The 19,590-nt window shown below is 40.8% G+C and overlaps 1 protein-coding gene across 1 annotated transcript; it reads left to right on the top strand.

The window, feature by feature from the left end:
* Nucleotides 1–4,947: 4,947 nt before the first annotated feature.
* Nucleotides 4,948–19,578, top strand: cttnbp2nlb (CTTNBP2 N-terminal like b). The gene is made up of 5 exons (XM_026154232.2): nucleotides 4,948–5,055; nucleotides 8,367–8,474; nucleotides 15,630–15,881; nucleotides 16,149–16,256; nucleotides 17,215–19,578. The coding sequence occupies exons 1-5, from the start codon at nucleotides 5,050–5,052 to the stop codon at nucleotides 18,499–18,501; spliced, it is 1,761 nt and encodes a 586-aa protein (XP_026010017.2). The 5' UTR covers nucleotides 4,948–5,049; the 3' UTR covers nucleotides 18,502–19,578.
* The last annotated feature ends 12 nt before the right edge of the window (nucleotides 19,579–19,590 follow it).

Genomic DNA, 19,590 nt, shown 5'->3' with positions numbered 1-19,590 from the left:
CTGCAGGCAGATAGGCATTTGAAAAATCGTAGGAAGGTATGAACTTTTCCTATTTTATTTCTTTCTGTAAACACTTTCAATCACGATTAAGGGACAGTGCGCCATCTTTCAAATATAAAGTTTTGTACATCCGAATACAATAAAAATGATCTTACAGAGTCTTAAAACTGGCCAAATACAATCTCAAACAAACTAAGTTATTAATTGTTTAACATTAATTAAATTAAGCAAAAATATGGAAGCATTGTGTAAAGAAGGAAAAAAAGTAATAGCTTGTTGAACCACTTTTAGCAGCAATAACAACCATTAAGTTTCCTTGTCATAACTCTATCAGGCTGTCACATAGTTGTGGATGAATTTTGTCCCACTCTTCTTTATAATATTACTTTAGGTCATTGATTTTTGTGAGATTTCTTTAACGCACATGATTAAGATAAGGTTGAGGTCTGGAGTCTGACTGAACTATCGCAGCACCTTCATTTTTTAAACCATTCCTGTCAGTTTGACCCAGTAGTTTGAGTTATGTTTTGGTTTATTTTTGAATGATGGATTGTTCTTTATGTTTCTCTGGTGCTTTGTTGGGTTTTATGATGAATCTGCGTTTCAAGTTACTTTGGTGTGTTTGATTGTTTTCTTATTCTCTTAGTGTTTGTGGTGATGATGATGATGTTCTATGTTCCAGCTTATTCTGGTTTATTTTTAGTTCTGCCCGTGTTAAGTCTGTGTTTCTTAGTCCTTGTGTCTTATTTCCTGTTTTATTGTGAAAGTCTATGTCTTATGTTAGTGTGTGCAGCTTTGCTCCCCTGCCTCGTTAGTCCAATTTCTCCCAGCTGTGTCTCCCTCCTGTTGCCCATTCCCTGATTACCACCCTGTGTATATTAGCCCTGTGTTTTCCTGTGCTCAATGTCGTGTCGTACCCTCAGAATTATGGCTGTGTGTTCACTTCTCAGTGTCATTGTTCAGTTCATGTGTTTCTCACCAGCGATAAAGCTAAGGTTCTCAGTTTCAATTCAGAGTCTCGCATTTGGATCCTCCTCTCCATCCGCCTGCACACAGAGCCCTGACAATTCTGTTGTAAATTGGTTGCTATGCTTCCTTGAAAGGACTCATGGATATATTTCATATGCTCATATGTACTTCATGGATCATTGTCTTGTTGCGTGACCCACTTTTGGCCGAGCTGTTTAGCTGTTGGACAGATTACCTCAAATTTGATTTGAGAATACTTTGGTACACAGAGGAGTTTTCTCAGTGACCACAAGGTGCCAAAGTACTGTGGCTGTCAAACAAGCCCACCTCGCCACCGTCAAGCTTCACAGTTAATATGAGGAGTATTCTGAATAATTTTTGCCAACCTAACGTGTGCTGCCATGTTCTTTTTTAAAGAGCAGAGACTTTCTCCTGGAAACCATTCACACCAAGCACAACTTGTTCAATCTTTTTCTTATTGTACTGCCATGAGCTTTGACATTTGGCACGCTAAATGAGGCATGTAGAGTCTGAGATGTAGCTCTTGGTTTTTTGCAATTTCCCTGACCATTGCATGGTCTAACCTCAGGGTGAATTTATTTGGATTTCAACTCCTGGGAAGATTGGCAACTATCTTGAATGTTTTCCACTGTGAATAACTTTAGAACTGAAAGAGGGTTTACCTTCTTTTTTTTCTATTACTGTAATACAGAAAACATGTTCAGATGATGATGAAAGGATGCCACACTGAGAAGCTGTCAGAACCTGAAAGAGTTTGCCATTAGATGCCAATGCAACGGCAAAGGAAAAGACAAGAAGAGCAGGCACTCTGCTTTTTTCTAAACCTGTTGCTCAGCTTTAATAAAAGCTGATTGCGGAAGGTAATTTCCATTACCTCTTTCTACGAGCACAGGAAGATGAAGCATTGCCTAACGCCCACTTGTAAAGCTGAGAAACAGACACATAAAGGCTGTGACAGTGAGACAACACTGCTTTTCATTTAAAACAATACATCAAAAATAGTTTTGAAACATGCAAGAAGAGATCATTAATTACATTTTTAAGTGGGCTCTTGAAGTGTGTTTCTTTCTCTGTTTCTGTTTACTTATCCAGAATATATAGATAAATACAATCCCAACCTGGAACTGGAACTGGAAATAGTTCACCTCAAAGTAGAATGCATGTGCACCTGTGACAAATGCATCTAGTTCAGCTCAACACAGTTCTGTTTCTGTCACAGAAATGTGGTTTTTTTTAGGATTCATAGCTGAATGTTTCATGTAACACAGCTGCTTAAAAATATAGCAGATGTTTAATGTTACACGATAAATGCCCAGTGTTGAAACAGCTGTGGATTGAAAAAGGAAAAAACGTAAATAGACCATGGCGGTTTCTTTCACCATTAATTCAACAGGTTTTTGGTTTGAACTGAAGCTGAACTCTGATTCAAACCTTTTTGCTTTTCTTGTATTTATTTTCTTTTTTTGGTGGGGAGGGGGTTAAGTAACCAGACCAGATATTTTATTTATTATCAAAGTAGGCTCCTTTTAATTTGAATCATTAGCATAAATTGACTCAAAGAGCTTTTTAGCTGCTCTGTTTCAAAGTTCACAATAATATGCTAATAGATTTTATTCCCCTTCACGTCACAATTATTTTGTTTTTATCATGATAAAATTAGGTATTAAGGGCAAAGAAAACAATTTGGAGGTGTTTTTGTAGGTTATGAGCCAATAGTTTTAGTCGAGTAGCCAACTTAAGATAAGATAAGATAAGATAACCTTTATTAGTCCCACACGTGGGAAATTTGTTTAATCTTAATTTAACTTAAGATTAAATTAGGCAAAATGTGGCCAATGAAAATAAATAAATGTGGCACGGACATGTGTGACTAGATCCACCCAAATACAACTTGCGTTTGGATGTCTTATATAAACTTAAATAACACCTACTTGATAAACTTATTAGCAGAAAAATAGTTGTCAGTATAGCTACATATCTTAAATCTCAGAGTAAGTGTGAGAAGTGCATCGAGTTTTGATAGCTTTGTTGGCTGAGAGGTACTACGTGATATTTTCAGGCCTAATTTCAGTGGTGCAAAGTTTTAGTGGGCAGAAAGATATCTACATGGAAAAAGCCCAAGACAGGGAAAATGTTGTTGTTGTTGCTAATGACCTTGGTGCTCTTGGCTGTTATTACACTGATTTCAGTGGCCATGCCTTAATGTTAGATTTGATCACAAATTTTAAAACTTGAAGACGTTTTGAGACCTAGACCTGATGTAAAATAAAAAAAATAATCAATTTTTGATCCAACACAGTCCTGTGCCAGATAGTAAAATAGTTGTGAAACTTAATCTATTGATTTTACTGATGGTGTTCATGCGTTCAGTCCCAGGTATCACATCATGTATTCAGCAAACAAAAGCTGGAATATGTACCATATGGACAAAATAGTTTGCAACCAAATGGCACTATATTGCCACCTGCAGGATGACAACGAAAGTGGAACTGGCGTAGGAGGATTAAAGCCTGCTGTTTTTATAGACTGAAGCATTTTCCACTGTGCAATTTTTAACTGCACCCTCTTAGTTACTTTATTATTGCAGTGTTACAATTATGTGTATTAAAAAATACAGTATAAACACAACTTTATAAATGTGTCCCAAGTCCATATTTATCCATATCTTTTTTTACCATATCTGGAAGAATACTTATTCTTACATTTGTCAGTATCCATCTAGAAAACGGCGACCATCTCATGTCTAATGGACTTGAAATATTGAAATTGTGCAAATGTTGTTAGTGCCACGCTTAGTGGAAGTAAGCAATTCTTAGTAAATGGTCAGTGAAAATAAACTGTCTTTTAACTGCTCTTTCACTGTAAAAGAGGAATTAAAGGATAGTTTATTTGTGTGTGTGTGTGTGTGTGTGTGTGTGTGTGTGTGTGTGTGTGTGTGTGTGTGTGTGTGTGTGTGTGTGTGTTTGAAGATTGCTCATTACAATCTAAGAAAGCGCACAATCTAAAATAACAGCCAGTCTGGCCTTCTAAGCCACCAGACAGACAAGCTTGAAGTCAGTAAATACTACAATAAATTGTGGTTGGTCTCAATCCTGTAACATAACCAACCGGTTTTGGCTCTTACTTTTTTAAAAAGAGTAGGTTCACAAAGCCAGCACAGGAACAAAACAAGGACATGTTGGAACAAAGGTTAGAGTGTTCAATGCCGTGACCTCTCTTTGCTAATGTGACTAAACCAGTCCACTGTTCACTGCTTGAAAGACGATCTCCAGTACTTAGGACAGGTTGGTTAACCACAACCCCTCTAAATCAGGCTATAATTTATATAATGCGTCGTCATATAATGGTCCTTGCAAAACCACACGTGACGTGCAGGACTAAACTGTGAACTTGAGATCGAGTCTAAGACGTCTTACAGATCGGGTGCACTGATCAAGTAGGAAAGATGAGGTGCGATGTTGCCATGCGGCCATCAGGAGGGGCTGGAACAAAGCAAGAGGCAGCACGCTGTATTCACCACGAGGCTTACGGTGCTGAGAGTACTTAGTGGAATAATTCGCTCAAAGTTTGCTTTTAAAGGGAGACTATTTCTAAAGCAAACAGCCGAAGCCTTTTAATCATATTGAAATCATTTATTGTGACTTCTATGGCAAAACAAATCTTATTTTCACTCCGTGTGTACGCTTCAAGCATTCACACCATCCATCGGAACTGGTAAATATACAGATTTATTTTGCGATTAGACCAAATCTTTCAGAATTTAACGCACAGACACGGACTTGCCATAAATCTAACGTTGGACGTCCGAAACAAAGAGGTTTATCCCGGACACCCATGACCGCATATATCCCCGCCCTCCACCGATCAACCCACCAACCATTGGTTGAGCTGTTGCACTACGCCTTTGTGATTGGCTGACTGTCTCGTCACTGAAGGTCTGTTGTTCACGCTCGCACCAGAGCAGCAGCTCCAGTGACAGTGGAGTGCTTTGATTCATGCTGTTGTGGAGTCCCCCGTTTTTGGATTCAAAGAACAGTTAATGCGGCCAGAAAAGAGCGCATGAAGGTATGGAAGAGGTTTTTACCACTTTGCTTTGGCGGGTTGTTAAAGTAAAAACTAAACTGCAAAAGTCCACAGGTGAATCTCTGACACAGTCTGAGATTTGCTTGTACGATAAAGGATTTTGGTATTTCTGATTTTTACAGGGGTTAACTTGGGACCTTGTGCTAAGTCATTACGGGGAAAAACATTTCCACATAAATATAGTAGCCAAAATAAGAGGAATCTGAATAATCGTTCATTTTCAGGCTGTAGGGTGTGAGTGCTTCAGTAGTATTGATTGTACCCTAAATCCCAGCTATAGCTATTAATAAAAGGTAATTTGATGTTGTTATGAGGTTTATGGCACTTGGATATTGAACTGAATGTTACCAATCCAGAAAATAATGACATCCCCTTGTGTTACACAAAGGCCCGGGATGGCAGGTGGATCCTCTGCTGCTCCTGAGCAACCCCAGCGATCATTTAGAAATGCATGGAGCAGACTGAGCACTCTTTCCCACACAGTGAGCAAAGCAGGGAGGACCCTTCCCGTTTTCTTAGCTAATTTTTAACCTGAGAGAAACCACAGTAGAGAGATTAAAGAGAGAGCATAAACTATGTGTGAATTCACTCAAGATGACCACAGTAACTGAGGTGTGTACTCTCCCTTTGGCACTTACCACAGACCACATTAGATGCTCTGCTTCTATATTGAATGTCTGGCTTGATATGGATGAGCATAACCTCTAATTTTAACACCATGAATGTATTTGCTTTGGCTTATTACCGGATCAAGCTTTGCTACTCACACAGCCAACCTGCAACAGTTAAAACCATGTCAGCTACAGAGTGGGTTTCAGTAATTTACTCTTGAGTGACGATTCCCATGGTTTGGGTATCCCTGGAATGTGGCAACGATTTTCCATGGAAGCTGATCGAATGACAAATACCCAGTTTTGGCATTACACTGACTGGAAACAGGTCAAACATACAGCAGTACTGACACAAAACTAAAGTACGTGTGTGGTTGAGAAAGAGTGAAACCACTTTCACATTATGACAAGTAAGTAGCCAGTAAATAACTGCTGATTCACACTCTGCTGCTTTGCTGTGAATGTCGGTGAGCCACAGAATGCACTCTGGAATTCTGGAGGGACAGAGAGTGTTGTGGGATCGCTGCTTGAAGAAAGCAAAAGCTTTGAAACTTCGTGGCAGCGAGGAGAAGAGGGTGGGTTTCTTTAAAAAAGAGGAGATGAGAAAAGTTGCTTTGACAAATTAAAGGAAATATCAAAACACCAAATGGTTTAGTAAGTATGAAAATAAAACTCATCACACGATGTGCCATTTGCAGACAGCAGATCTTGACTCAGTTGAACACCTAAAGACAATTAATGTTCCCAACGGGTCACATGAGAAACGGGGACTGTTGTGGAGGGCCACGACAATAAGCTGAACTCAGTTCTGCTACTCGTAAGATTAGACGATACACTTAGTAGACATAGTGGAAATGGCAGCATTTTATCATTTTTTAATCAACAATATTTCGAAAACAAGTGTGTTTTTTGGAAAGATTTCAGAGATTTTTGACTCATACAAAGTGTTGTTGTTCTTTTGCTTTTAGTTTAATTACTTCATCTGTAGTTTTTCAGTTCTGTTTTGTAGGTTTCTTTAGATCTAAAAATCTAGTCTGCTTTGGGCTTGAACAAGTGCACAGAAGTCAGGCTCAGTGGCTGTGCAGGAAACACGAAGGACAGCTGTATATGCATTTGTTAACCTTAATGAATGAGAATATTTGTTCATGTATGAGGTAGATCCAAAGTGAAACAACATCTAATGAGATCTCTCCTTATGTGTAGAAAGTATTTTTTGAAAGAAGAATAAAAATCCAGCAGTGACACTGACTTAAAGTGCTCGAATGAATCGAAAGTGCAACACACTCAATCAGTGCTCTTTCTCTGATTAAATTAACTATTTAAGTTTTAGCATTAATAAAATAAAATAATTTTTTAGTACTGACATGCAGCATCTGCGGGTGTAATATAAAATGCAAAGAATTCAGTTCTGTCTTCATTTCAGTCAGTTTTTCTTATATCTGCTTCAAAGGTGACATTTTTCTCTGGCAGATTTGGACAACAACCAGTTGAAACACCTGCCAGTTTGTCCCATTTGAGTCCCAGCCAATCAAAGCATTCACACGTGTCACAGACATCACAGCTCTTGCCCCGAGCTTCAACTGAAGCTCCAGATTTCCTGCAATGTCCTTGATCCAGCTTGTTCCTGTCAAATGCAGAGTCCATGAAACACTCTTTGATAAACCACCAGAGAATTACTTATTGTTTTTGCAGTTGTATGGGAAATCGTGGAGCTGGTCTTGATCGCTCCATCCTGGTAAAAACAAAAAAAAAGTCCTTGGTTGTTTTTGCAGCTTTGCAGGTTTAGATGTGTGTTCCCCCTCTGCTTTAGTCAAGTTGCATTTATTTGCCTATTTAGTCTCATAATGGTGACTCAAACTGTGATCCTGAAATGCAGCAGCCGGCTCTTGCATTGTGTTTCACCAAACAGCTGAAATGGGGCAAACCTCATGATTTATACTTATTTATGTTGGAATTTTAATTTCCCATTGACCTCATGTCAGGTCGATCAGGGACAACCAAATGGCCAGATGTGACCCATGTATGTTAAAGTCTGCCTTTACATATGGGCCCCATGAGGAAGACCATGATCATAATCTCCTTCTTCACACATACCTCATCAAACTCTTGTCACACTGAGCAGTTTCGATGTGATTTAAAGGAGCTGATTTGAAAATGACTTCATCTGCAATTCAAAAGATGAAGTCAACTTTCAGAAAGGTCTGTCTCAGTTTTAAGAATGATGTCAGCTGTGTGAGGTGTGTTATGTCTGGCCCCTGTGACTAAACAGGGCCCTGCTGTGAATCACAGGATGCAGTAGTGTAGGTGTAGCATGGCTAAGGTCTTACAAGCTTAAAAAAAGATGTTTCAGACTATCACATTTGCCTAACAGTCTTGGGATTTGGACTTAATGTGCAGATATGCTAATGACTTCCTGTTTATAACCCGGAGCACAACTCAGCAAGTCCACAGATGGGACCCGAGTCCCTTTGTATATCAGTTCTGTGTCGCTCCCTGAAAAATGAGAATGAGTAGCTACTACTGGGGGCTGATTTACATATAAATCAATTTGTAATACCCAGAAGCAATCTTGTTTCCTAATTTGATTTCATTCTTTTTTCATCTGCTCCTTTAATGAAATAAAACAGTTTTTAGGAACAATGAGAAATCTTGCTTTCACTCACTCACTCTTTCTGTCTTTAGGAGGAGAAGATGAACGTGGAGGCTCTAAGCAGAGCGGAGCTGCTGACTCTCCTCAGTATCTTGGAGGGGGAGCTAGAGGCCCAGGATGTAGTCATACACGCCCTCAGGGTAAGTTGGCAGCTACATCTGATACAACAGATCCCCCCGTGGACTCGTGCTTACCGAAGGAGTTACATGACGGAGCATAATTAACCGTATCATTTCCATCCCAGTATCCCAATGAATAAAACAAAATGTGAGACTATCTTTAGTCCATACACCATTTGACACTAAAATTAACCTGTTTCAGCATCACGCTCCCAATAAGAATGTGAGTGAACTGGGAGGGGATATGTAAACAGGAAGCTGAGGAAAAAGAGCTAGTGAAGACGATGGCACAGCAGCCGTTCTGGGTTCATCAGAGCACCAGTATTATTGCTGGTCAGTCTGGCCTTTGACCAAATTTTCTTTTTAAACTCAAGTCACTTTTCAGTTTTGACTATTGTGTCTCGATTGAGTTCAGACAGACTGCAGTTTATACTGGTGTCTTTTGTGACCACATTAGTTTAAATCTGGGGATTCCCATTGTTGCAAAATGAAAACAGAAGCGGATTACTCCGGTGTGGTATGTTGCCTCAGGTAAATATTTCAAAGCCTTGCAAGAGCTGTTTAGCTTGGGCTAATTAGTTGTACATAACTGTGTTTGGAACACTAAACACAGACTATGAAGATGACTGCAGATTGCATTTTTAGATTGCATACTCTACATAGCATTTAGGCAAAGTTGTGCCAGTCAACACCCAAACATCTTTCAACTTGGGCAACCTGAATCACAAGAGTCCACATTAGAAAAGATTATAAACGTCATTCCAGACAAAACTCCACAACAGCCATGTTTCATCACACGTCTGATTTTAGAGAACCGTTTAGGCTTGGTTTTCTTTTGGATGTTGAGTTTTGTGCAGCTAATTCACTCAAGCTGAGAGAATAGCTTTCTTTTCCAACAACAGTGTTTAGTGTCTGGGCCTGGTCTGATTAGTTCTCTTTGTGCCGCTTTTTATACTCCTGCCACAGCAGCTGTTCTATGCTTAGACCGTGAATGTTTGCCTCATTGTCTGAAATAACAATTAGGCCTACAATGAGAACAAGTAGCATTGATGTGATATATAGGCTTTGATATTGACATTTATCTAAAAAGCAAATGAGAAGGCAGAATTTCAGTGCCGGGACCTGAAGGAAAGCCATTCTAACCACACCAGCTCATATGCAAGTCAAAGGGCTGCTATGTAGAGCTGAAGCATACAGTGTTTGACCTGAAACTCAGTGCACATGTTCAACCATCCCCTCAGGACAAATGCATAGTCGACTTATTCCTTTTTCCAAATCTTTATTACTCTGTTTTTTCTTCTATCTCTTTTCCTCACAACACAACCACATTACGGGGGGACTTTGATGTTTAACTGTGACCCATGTCCCATCTGCACAACTGACACACACACACACACACACACACACACACACACACACACACACACACACACACACACACACACACACACACACACACACACACAGGTTTGGTGGTCTCCATGGGGCCTGTCAGAGGCTGCAGTGTTTACTGTGCAGAGGATGTACAGAGTTATAGGCTTAGATCACTGACTTCCTTTGTTCCAGCTGGGGGCCGGTACAGTAGATTGCTGACAGGTCAATGTAAGGGCAGACTGTGTGTTGAAGGGAGTGTCAGGACTTGATAGCAGGCTTCAATTTAGTCTGTCTCTGTGTATCAGTTTGACACCCAGGAAGTCTATTTATACAATTTGTGTTTCACTATCTTGGGTCTTTTGTACCTTCCCACTCTGGTTAACATATCTCAAGCAGTTGCTATAACAATGCTTTTCCTCAATTAGAGCTCTCTTTTCAGTTTGTTTACTAGCACACTGCACTTACCAAAGAAGTCAATGCTTACTTGCATGTGGGGCAGATTGCTCTACCATATTTTCCAGTATTTTCCTACCTCAAACACTCTCTCCTCCCAGCAGCAAGTACCTGGGACTGCAAAACAAACCTGCATCTTTGTAACCCCTCCTTCACCTGAAACCCCTGCAAACCTGGAGCTGCAACAGTTGTTTGCTTACTTAATCACACAATGAGATGGTGTCAACTGTGGGACTTGTCTCTACAGATTCTGGGTTTTAATGTTTCCAGTTCTCATCAGCGAGGACACAGATGAGCAGTTTTACTAGAGGGAACATTCCTCAGAACATGACACCAGAAACAGGTCTTGCATTCCAAGAGGTGTGGCGTATGTTTTGAGTTAACAATTGTCTGCAACTAAAGGGAACTAATGCTATTATTATCTTCTCCCTGTTAAGCGCTGAGCAACTTAAAGTTAGTGTGTTGAAAACATGTACTTTAGAGAAGAAGCTCTACACCTGCTCCTTAAATTGGCAGTGAGGAAGTATAAGGTTGGTCCTTGTAGACTGGTGCATTTCTGTTGAGACAAAGTGGGGAGCAAATGTACAAAACAGACACTGTAACGAAGTCTGTGACGCTGGATTATCTGATAATGGAACTGTTTTTGTTTGTCCAGGCAACAGAGTTTGTGTGGTAATGTTTTTCATATGATGTCATGTCCTGTAATCCTAAAATGCTTTGTCTATTTTTATAGGCTGATGTGATTTCCCGACTCCATAAACAATAAGGGTGGGCAAGACTTTATTGTTCAGATAAGAGTGTGTACTGCCCGATTTGGACAAGTTCTTAAGATTGGCAGGGTAAACATTATAAAAAAGGGCCACTAACCACACAGAAGTTTCCCTTAAAAGGAAGCCTAATAGAGTATTGTAGTGTACACTCGGTCAGTAACCAACAGCTGGGAGATTGTAAGAGGACAGCTCATTGACTTAAAGTGTGTAAAAGAGAAGGTGGGTCCACTTAAATATCATTTAAACAGCATCTGGAAACACAAACCATGTCACACACAGAATTGATAGAAACAAGTAGTTGAATATGAGGCAATGTTTTCCTAAGGATGCCTTTTTATGGCTGCTTCTGTTACACCTTAACTAGATTTCAAAATAAAGGTTTATATCTAACAACACCCTTCATTTTATTTAGATTTACCACACAGCCTGGCACTAGTAATAATAATACAACTTTTTTAAAAAGCCACATAGGAGATCTGGCACAGAGTTTCCTTGTTCCACTAATGAAATGCCTTTTTGAAAGCAATGCCTGACCAAAGGGTGAGAACACCCACTTCCATGTTGCATCAGTAACTGCTGATGATAACATTTGCTGCAGTTAAACATTACTTAGAAAGTTTCATTTGGTGTCGTCCCACTTATCTTAGCACCACCTGTGATTAATATGTACCTGGGAGGTGTCTCGAGCACACCTTAGCTTACATTTCATAAAGCAAACACCTAAAATCTCATAATCCCATTTTTCTTTCTCTCGCTCCCTCTGTCTGTCTCTCTCTCTCTCTCTCTTGAGTAGAAGAAGAAATAAAAGTAATGAATAAAAAAGTGAGTACTATCATTGAATTACACTTGACTTACAAGTCAATTTGTAGTTTTAATAACTGTTATAAACTTAAAGAGACATGATGTCTCACCACATGCCTACATTGTCGAGACACCGTTTGAGGGGGCCGCTGTGCTGCAGGGCATTATTTATCTGCATCATCTGGAAAAGCTAATCAGCGTAAACCTAATACACTGTTTTTAACTCTGATTTTTAATTATTAAATCTTTCTTATTTGCTGGTTGTCTGTTTTAGCTGTGTGTGCAACCAAATTTTGTTTATATTCTTATTGCTGGCTTTGCACATAATGGCAATAAATAATAACCCATTTAGGCTGAGACATTTTTAAATTGCCTCTATTTTTTTCTGTTGCCATGTAGGTCTACAATTTCAGTCAGTTTGGAGTGATGGAAAGGTGTAAAGGAGAATTTATAAGAAACTAAAGCAACAGAAGTAATAAAAGAAGCATTGAAGCACCTTTTCATAGTATGTAGAGAGTTCGCCTGCTCCTATTATGGCTACTATTTAGTCTCCCAGTTAAAATAATACCTTAGCAAATCTCTGCTTCAGTTTGGCTGTTTCTCACATTTCTGCTAAAACCTCTGTAAGCTAACTGCTTAGCAACATTAGCTAATTAGCTTTTTACTTGTAAGAATACTAATGACACTGCTGGCTCAAGTTAATGTGTGGCTATTAGTTGTGTATGTGTTAGCTATAAAAAATATATGTGTTATATATGTTCATACATCATGTGTTTGTATGTGAGCTTGCTGTATTTTTCTGCAACCTACTTTGAGTAGGATGTGTACGGGCTCTCCTAAGAAATTACTCCATACTCTTGCTTCTGTTAAGCTGTGGTTTTTTATGGTGTCATTAGTGGTTAGCTAGCTAGTAGTTAGCTCCCGGCTGTCATACCAAACTCACTGAAGATGCACACTATTGAGCAGATATGTTATGTATAACCATTTTAATGGAAGTTTTCACTCTCATAACTGCTGCTTGAAGAAAAGAAAAAACAACCACTTGATTCCATTTAACTTGTATACAAAGTGTCAGTTAAATCAGATAATCAGTGCACATTTTGACTTTGTCTGTGCTACTTGCTGAGCTAATTGAGTACCAAATTCAAATTGAAAAGTATCCTGCATATTTTTTCCCATGACTTCCTATAAAGACATTTGTTGTCTGTAGTTGTGTAGAGCTATGTAGCAGAGAGGCTTTGCTTGTTGTGCCCTGTCATAAAGGAAAGTGCAGTCTGTCATTACGATCAGAACTGTCCCGGCAAAAAAACACGAGAGGCCAGACCTTAGGCCAGCTCTGCTACAAACACACACTGAGCCCAGCCCTTAATGGTCTGTTTAAACAGCTATTTAACTCAGGAAGCTGCAGTTTTCTCTCCAGTTTTACTCTAATGACCAACAGAAAAATAACAAAAGTTCACAACCACAGTTCAGGATATACATAATGGCTAACACAAAACTTTATAGTCATAGAAAAAGGGAAACTGAGATACGGATATACAGTCGTATTGGTTCTCAGACACTGAAGGCTGCAGGGTCAGACTTGGGAACAATGCATGGGACTGAAAGCACTGAGACAGTGTCTTTGTGCAAGTTCTGTAATCTCTTCACTGAGGGTCACATTCTTTGTATAGCCAGAGAGAAAGCCTCAAATACAGCCTTCCTACTGAAGCCCTGAGGGTGTGTGTGTTGTAATGGTATTTTTTGTTTTGTGAGAGCATGTGAGAAAAAGAGCCTGACAGAGAGGAGGAAGTAAAGAGATGCATTTTCTAACAAGTGATGATGAACTTACAGAGGAATGCAGTGGCATGCATGTTTGGGCATGGGAACGAGGAGAAGGCATTCAGCTGGGGTGTCTGATGAGAATAGTAGGGGGAGATGGAGACTTGTGTCCCCAAGACCCGTGGAGTAAACTCTGAAGCATGTGCTCACATCATTAGGACTGCCTGCGGACCCTGAGTGCCTCCAGAACTCAAACATACTAAACATACTAAACATACTATCTGCTATGTAGTCAATGAGACCTCATAATTTTTTCCCCTGAACAGGTGTGCTGTCACTTTTTATTCACTTGTTTTTAGTTTACATATAATTGAACCACTTTAATAGCGTCGGGTTTGTGTGTGTGTGTGTGTGTGTGTGTCTGAGTTTATGGTACAAACATTCACCGCTGCATCCCTGGGGAGGCGTTAACATCTGCCCCTGGTGGGGGGACTGGATAGCCGTTCCTCACCTCTTTGTGTTTGGTTTGAGGGGGATGACCATCTGCTTGGTCTCACGCTGACGATAACATCACTCAGCGCAGATTTCCTGCAATCACACAAACACACGCTTCCGGATCTATGTCCAGTCATAATGATATCCTTTTTTGGTTCGGTGCCACAGTGTGGAAAAGAGGCTTCATCCTATCAAACCCATATACTGTCATACATAAGAAACACTGGTTTCTGCTGAGTCAAGTCTGAACTTGTACTCACATATTAATGTGCATGCATGTTCGGGACATAACAGTCCCGGAAAAAACAAAATACATCTTCAATGTTTCCATAGAAGTTAAGAGAACAAATTGCAGTCAGGTCCTGTTAATTAAATCAACTTAATTAAATGATCTCCAGCAAGCGTGCACACCTCTGTTAAAGGAGAGGGTTGGGGCAGTTTGCTGGTATTCACTTGTGTTTGAACACAGTTCCAAGGAGGAAAGACTTCGTGCTGCTGCCTGTCAATCTAGGGGGGAAATCACCCCAAAGTCAGGCTGTGGAACGCTCAGAGAAATGTAAAAGAGACACAGATCTTATACTGCTAACTGTTAGAGTTAATGATAGTACAATCAGAAAAAGATTGGACTAGTGTGACTTTCTGGAAGGGTTGCCAAAAGCCTGTTTTCTCTATAAAGAACGTGGCTACATGGCTTGGGTTTGCAAAGTTGTGTCTAAACAAACTAGACTCCTGGAACAGTGTCCTTTGTACAGACCAAAGTGGAGATGTTTGGCTATAATGTAAAGCACCACATTTTGGATAAGACAAAACACGGCATATCAGGGCAAACGCCTCCTACCAAATGTCAGTCACAGAGATATAGAGATAATAATTAGTGCTTGTTTTGCAGCCATGAGACCTGAACACCTTACAGTCTTTGATTATGAACTTAGTATTCTAGAGTCACTTGTGAGGCCGTCTGTCCGACTGCTGAAGCTTAGCTGAAACTGGGTCATGCAGTAGGACCATAATCATAATGACAGTAGAAAATCTTCAACAGAATGTCTAAAAAAGAAAATAATCCAGGTGCTCCAGTGGCCCAGTCAAAGTCCAGCCTGGTTAAAATGCTGTTGCAGGACTTTAAGACAGGCGTCCATAAACTAATGCCAAATTTTAAAGAAAAGAGAACCAAAGAGAGACTGATTTAGTCACACAGAAAACAAACTTCAAGGTATTTTGTTAAAGGTGTTTCTACACTTTGTGTTGTGTACTTAGTTTTTCAGAGGACTACATAGAGTCCTGTGAAAACTTCCTTTTTCACATGACTGTAGACTGTAGTAGATTTTTTCTCTCTCTTGTTGCCTGCTGTGCTACACAAAAATGTGTGTTACCATGCACTTCAATATTTGATATTTGTTCAAGCTGATTTTCAGCATCTCTTGGAAAGCACAACCGTATTCATATGTGTGAATAGAACAGAATGGATTTCTTGTCATTGTATATGCAACAAAATAACAGGTTAATGTTTGTGTATATCTGATAGGCTCAGCACAGAGATGCTTTTGTCCAAGAGCGCTACGGACAGTATGACCTCAGCGATCCATTCCTGGCCCTGCAGCGGGACAACGAAGCCATGGAGTGCCATAACACAGCCGCCGAACCTCACACGCATCTGCAGGGAAGGGCAGTGGGGCCAAATCCTCTGGCTGTGCTTAAACTGGTCATGGCTCACTGCAAGAGGATGCAGGAGAGGATGATGGGACAGTTAGCTGCTGCTGAAAACAGACACAGAAGGGTAAGGGGCAATGCACATTCAGATAGTCACCAGTCTTCAGATCAGCTTTTCTACACAGCCATTATCACACATGGGCTAACACAAGTGCAAGTTTGCTTTGTGTGTGGACATGCATGTGTATTTGTTTCAGCTACTGATTTGGCTTATAGTAGTGAGGCAGACCGAGAGGGGATGTGGAGCTTCTCCACCCCAAAGCTCTGGTCTGTGAGGATATGTGTGGGAGACTCACAACTGTAGTGTTTTTCCCTTTGGCTGTATGTTTGATAGATGATAGCAGACTTGGAGGAGGAGAAACGACGACACGTCCAGGAATCTGCACTCCATGCTGATTTCACCTTCATGCTGCAGACAGAAAGAGATAAACTACTGCATCAGGTGAGACTGGAATGTAAAGGATAGGCGAAACAATAAGTGTGTCTATATGTATGTTTGTCTTTGTGAGATAAAATGTTAACGTTTTATAGAAATTGTTCCTCTCTTGCTGACAGATGAGCACATCTGGTCAACCTGCTTCCCTTTCCCTCACCTCTCCCTGTCTGCACAGTGTCCTTTTTCGCTCTTGTGGTGGTGATTTAAAACCCAGCAGCAGGGAAGCATCAGTGAAACTCCACTGTGTAACTCAGTAGGGTGGAGAGGGCTTGTCCGGTTAAAAGTATAGACACACACACAGGCACAGAAATGTTCCATGGGAAACAGATGAGGAAGAGACTATTGTTTAGCTGACTAGTTGCCATGGGGCTTTATGGTCTCAGGAAGCCTGAGATAATGGATGTTCACGTCTAATGCAAGGTCAGCCGGCGAGCACGCACACTGAGAGCACACAATCGGCTACTACATAAACTTCACACGAGGACCTTATGTAAGAAAGGCTTCCTGAGCGTCTCTCAGTCTTCCTTAGGCCTTCCTGCCTCATACCAAATACACACACCATTATATTTTCTCACCTCTCACTTCCTTCTAATACTCATCAAAGCTCTTTAGAAGCCCAGAAATCTTCAAAAGATTTCACAGTAAATGCTCATTTCCAAAGAACATAGCTTTTTAAATGAGACAATATCATTATTATCTCAGTGTCACTTGAGTTAATGTCATAAAAGTCATTGACATATAAAACAGCTCTAAAATAGACAGCAGTGTTTGAAACAGAAAAACACGATTGCTGCCAGCTTGGTTATAGTGAATAGACTTTTCAGAAAATGTGTATTTTTAAAGAAAACAGTATCTGCTCCACTGTTGGATCTACTGTGACACAGCAGTGCTCTTGTGCCTCCTTGTGGCCACATGTGGCAGAGCAACTATGACTTTATTTGTGTCTCTCTCATTCCCTTTCTAGCTGGAAGTGGAGCATGCAACGGTGCAGAGATTAGAGAAGGACAAAGCCCAAGTAGTGAGCAAGGTGGAGGAGTCTCTGTGCCAGCAGCAGCAGCTCTCCTCAACTCTGACTCTGGAGCTCCAGAAAGCCAGCAGCCAGGCTCAGGAGGAAGCCCAGAAAGTCTCACAACTTCAAGTATTGCTGCAAGAGGAGACCAGTGCCCTGGAGAAGCTCCGGGCTGTTCTTGAAAATGAGAAGAGCAAGGCAGCCAAGCTTCAGGCCAAATCTGAGAAACAGATGGCTGAGTTTGACAGAGAACGTGAGCACTTGAAAGTCAGACTGGGTAAAGAGGAGGAACGGAGTAAGGAGCTTGAGAGACAGGTGGAGGACCTGAAAAGGAGGTTGGCTGAACTTGAAGGATCTAAAGAAGAGGCAAAGGCAGCTGTGGTGGAGGAGAAAGAGTCAATACCCAAAAAGATGGCAGATTCCACTTCTGTTCAGACTGAGCTGGATGGAAAGATAACCGTCACGCCTAAATCCACCTCACTGTCAAAAGTCAACGGCCATCATGGCCAAAAAGAGACAGAACTGACACAGGAGGGGAGAGGGGCAGATAATGGTGGGGTAGTAGAAAATGGGGGAGGATCACTTTTGCATTCCCCTCACCCTCATCCTGCCTCTCCCTCAAGCACAGCCTCCTCTTCCCTCTCCTCTTCCCCCATTTCCTCTCCTGTTCTGGCAAAGCGTTTGGGCAGTCCTGGTTTCCATCAGTCCTCCTACCAGGCTGGAGTCAATCAGCGGTTCCAGGCTGCCAGGCACAAGTTCCAGAGTCAGGCGGAGCTGGATCAGCAGCAGCATGGCAGCCCACTTTCCCCGAGGGACCTCTCCCCCACCACCTCCTCCATTCCTCCCCCACCAGAGCACACCACAGCTAAGCAGCTGGCCCGCAACACTGTCACTCAGGTGCTGTCCCGCTTTACCAATCAGCAGGCTGGAGTCAAGCTGGCTCCAATCAGCAGCTCTCCATTTGGTACAGACTACCGCAATCTAGCAGCATCTCCCCCAGGAGGAAGGTCGCCTTCAGGGCCTCTATCTCCAGGCATCCGCTCCCCCATCATTCCACGTTCAGAGAGGGCATACCCTCCCCCAACTCCTCCCAAGAAGCCGGGCATGAGTCCAACTCCAGGCTCTCCCAGTCACTCTGCTCGAACCAGCCTCTTTCCAGAGCTGACGGGGAACTGTGGGCACAGTAGCAGTGGCCAGGAGGGGGCTAAGGAGTCTGACCTGGTTTTATCTTCAAGTGGTTAATAGAAAGATCACACTAACCAACAACTGCTAAACAATTCAGGGATATGTCGGCGGTTTTGTAGTATCCATCTTAAGTAGCAAAACTACTTAATAGCACTCCAAATCAGAAGTCTAGACAACTGAAGCTGTGCTGGTTCAGTCAGATCCAGATTTTGCTGCACCCCTACCTCCATGAAACAGTTGGAAAGTAGAACTATTTGAAATGAACTACAGTACATGGATTATTTTAGATGCACTTCTGTTTTTTGTCACTTGGCTGTCTTTCTTTCTTTCTTTCTTTCTTCACGTAGAACTATTGTGAGTTTGTGTAATAATTGAAAATGTGCTATTTTAGACACTATATTAAAAGTATTCAAAAACAATTTACAATTTAAAGAAAGCACCTGTTGATTTTTTTTAAAGAAATTATTATAGTTTTTGTCATTGTTTAACAAACCTTTTCTTTCGTCATGAGCAGAAGCTGCTCATTGTTTTACAATTAAAAAAACACCAGTCACACAATGTTAAAAAAATAGACTGTGTAGGCCTCAAATGTGTAAATGTAAGCAAACGTGTAGCTTTCACTGTGTTTTTGAAATGTTTTCCTGATGACTTCTTATGCAGATTCTAGAGATTCTCAGTTAAAAACTTTATTATACTGTAAAAGAAAAAGTTCTGTATGAACAAACATCACCTGCATGTACTGTTTTTATGCTACACTTAACCATGAAAACACTTGAGTATTATGAAAAGGGAGACCGCACTTTGCACTACTTTACTGTATGTCTATGATTTTTAGTGACATCTGCTTCACAGGGAGGACTGTGTCATTATGTGATAAATTGTAGTTATACTGTCAGTAAGCGTGGACACTAAAGCTTCCAATCATGCCACTGTAATCTTTCTATTGTATTATTTCCTGTGACTTACTGTATGATCCTTGGCTTTAAAACCATTGATTCCTTCCAAGCAAATATTTTAGCCATTCTATTTGAATCTGTAGGCATACACTGCTGTCAGTGACCCTCACCTGTGTAAAGGATGACATGAAACCCTGCAACATTTTGTGCTTTTCCAATAAACTGTCCATGTCTTGAACGCCTAGAGTGT

This window comes from Astatotilapia calliptera, chromosome 20 (genome assembly GCF_964374335.1).
Source record: "Astatotilapia calliptera chromosome 20, fAstCal68.1, whole genome shotgun sequence".
Classification (NCBI taxonomy): domain Eukaryota; kingdom Metazoa; phylum Chordata; class Actinopteri; order Cichliformes; family Cichlidae; genus Astatotilapia; species Astatotilapia calliptera.
Note: the sequence above shows the minus strand (reverse complement) of the source record. Positions and strands in the feature narration are given on the sequence as shown.

What these genes read in the sequence shown, in the direction of transcription:
- cttnbp2nlb (XM_026154232.2), top strand. An exon ending in TAGTCATACACGCCCTCAGG is followed by an intron (nt 8,475 to 15,629) that starts GTAAGTTGGCAG and finishes TATATCTGATAG; the next exon opens with GCTCAGCACAGAGATGCTTT. An exon ending in CTGAAAACAGACACAGAAGG is followed by an intron (nt 15,882 to 16,148) that starts GTAAGGGGCAAT and finishes TATGTTTGATAG; the next exon opens with ATGATAGCAGACTTGGAGGA.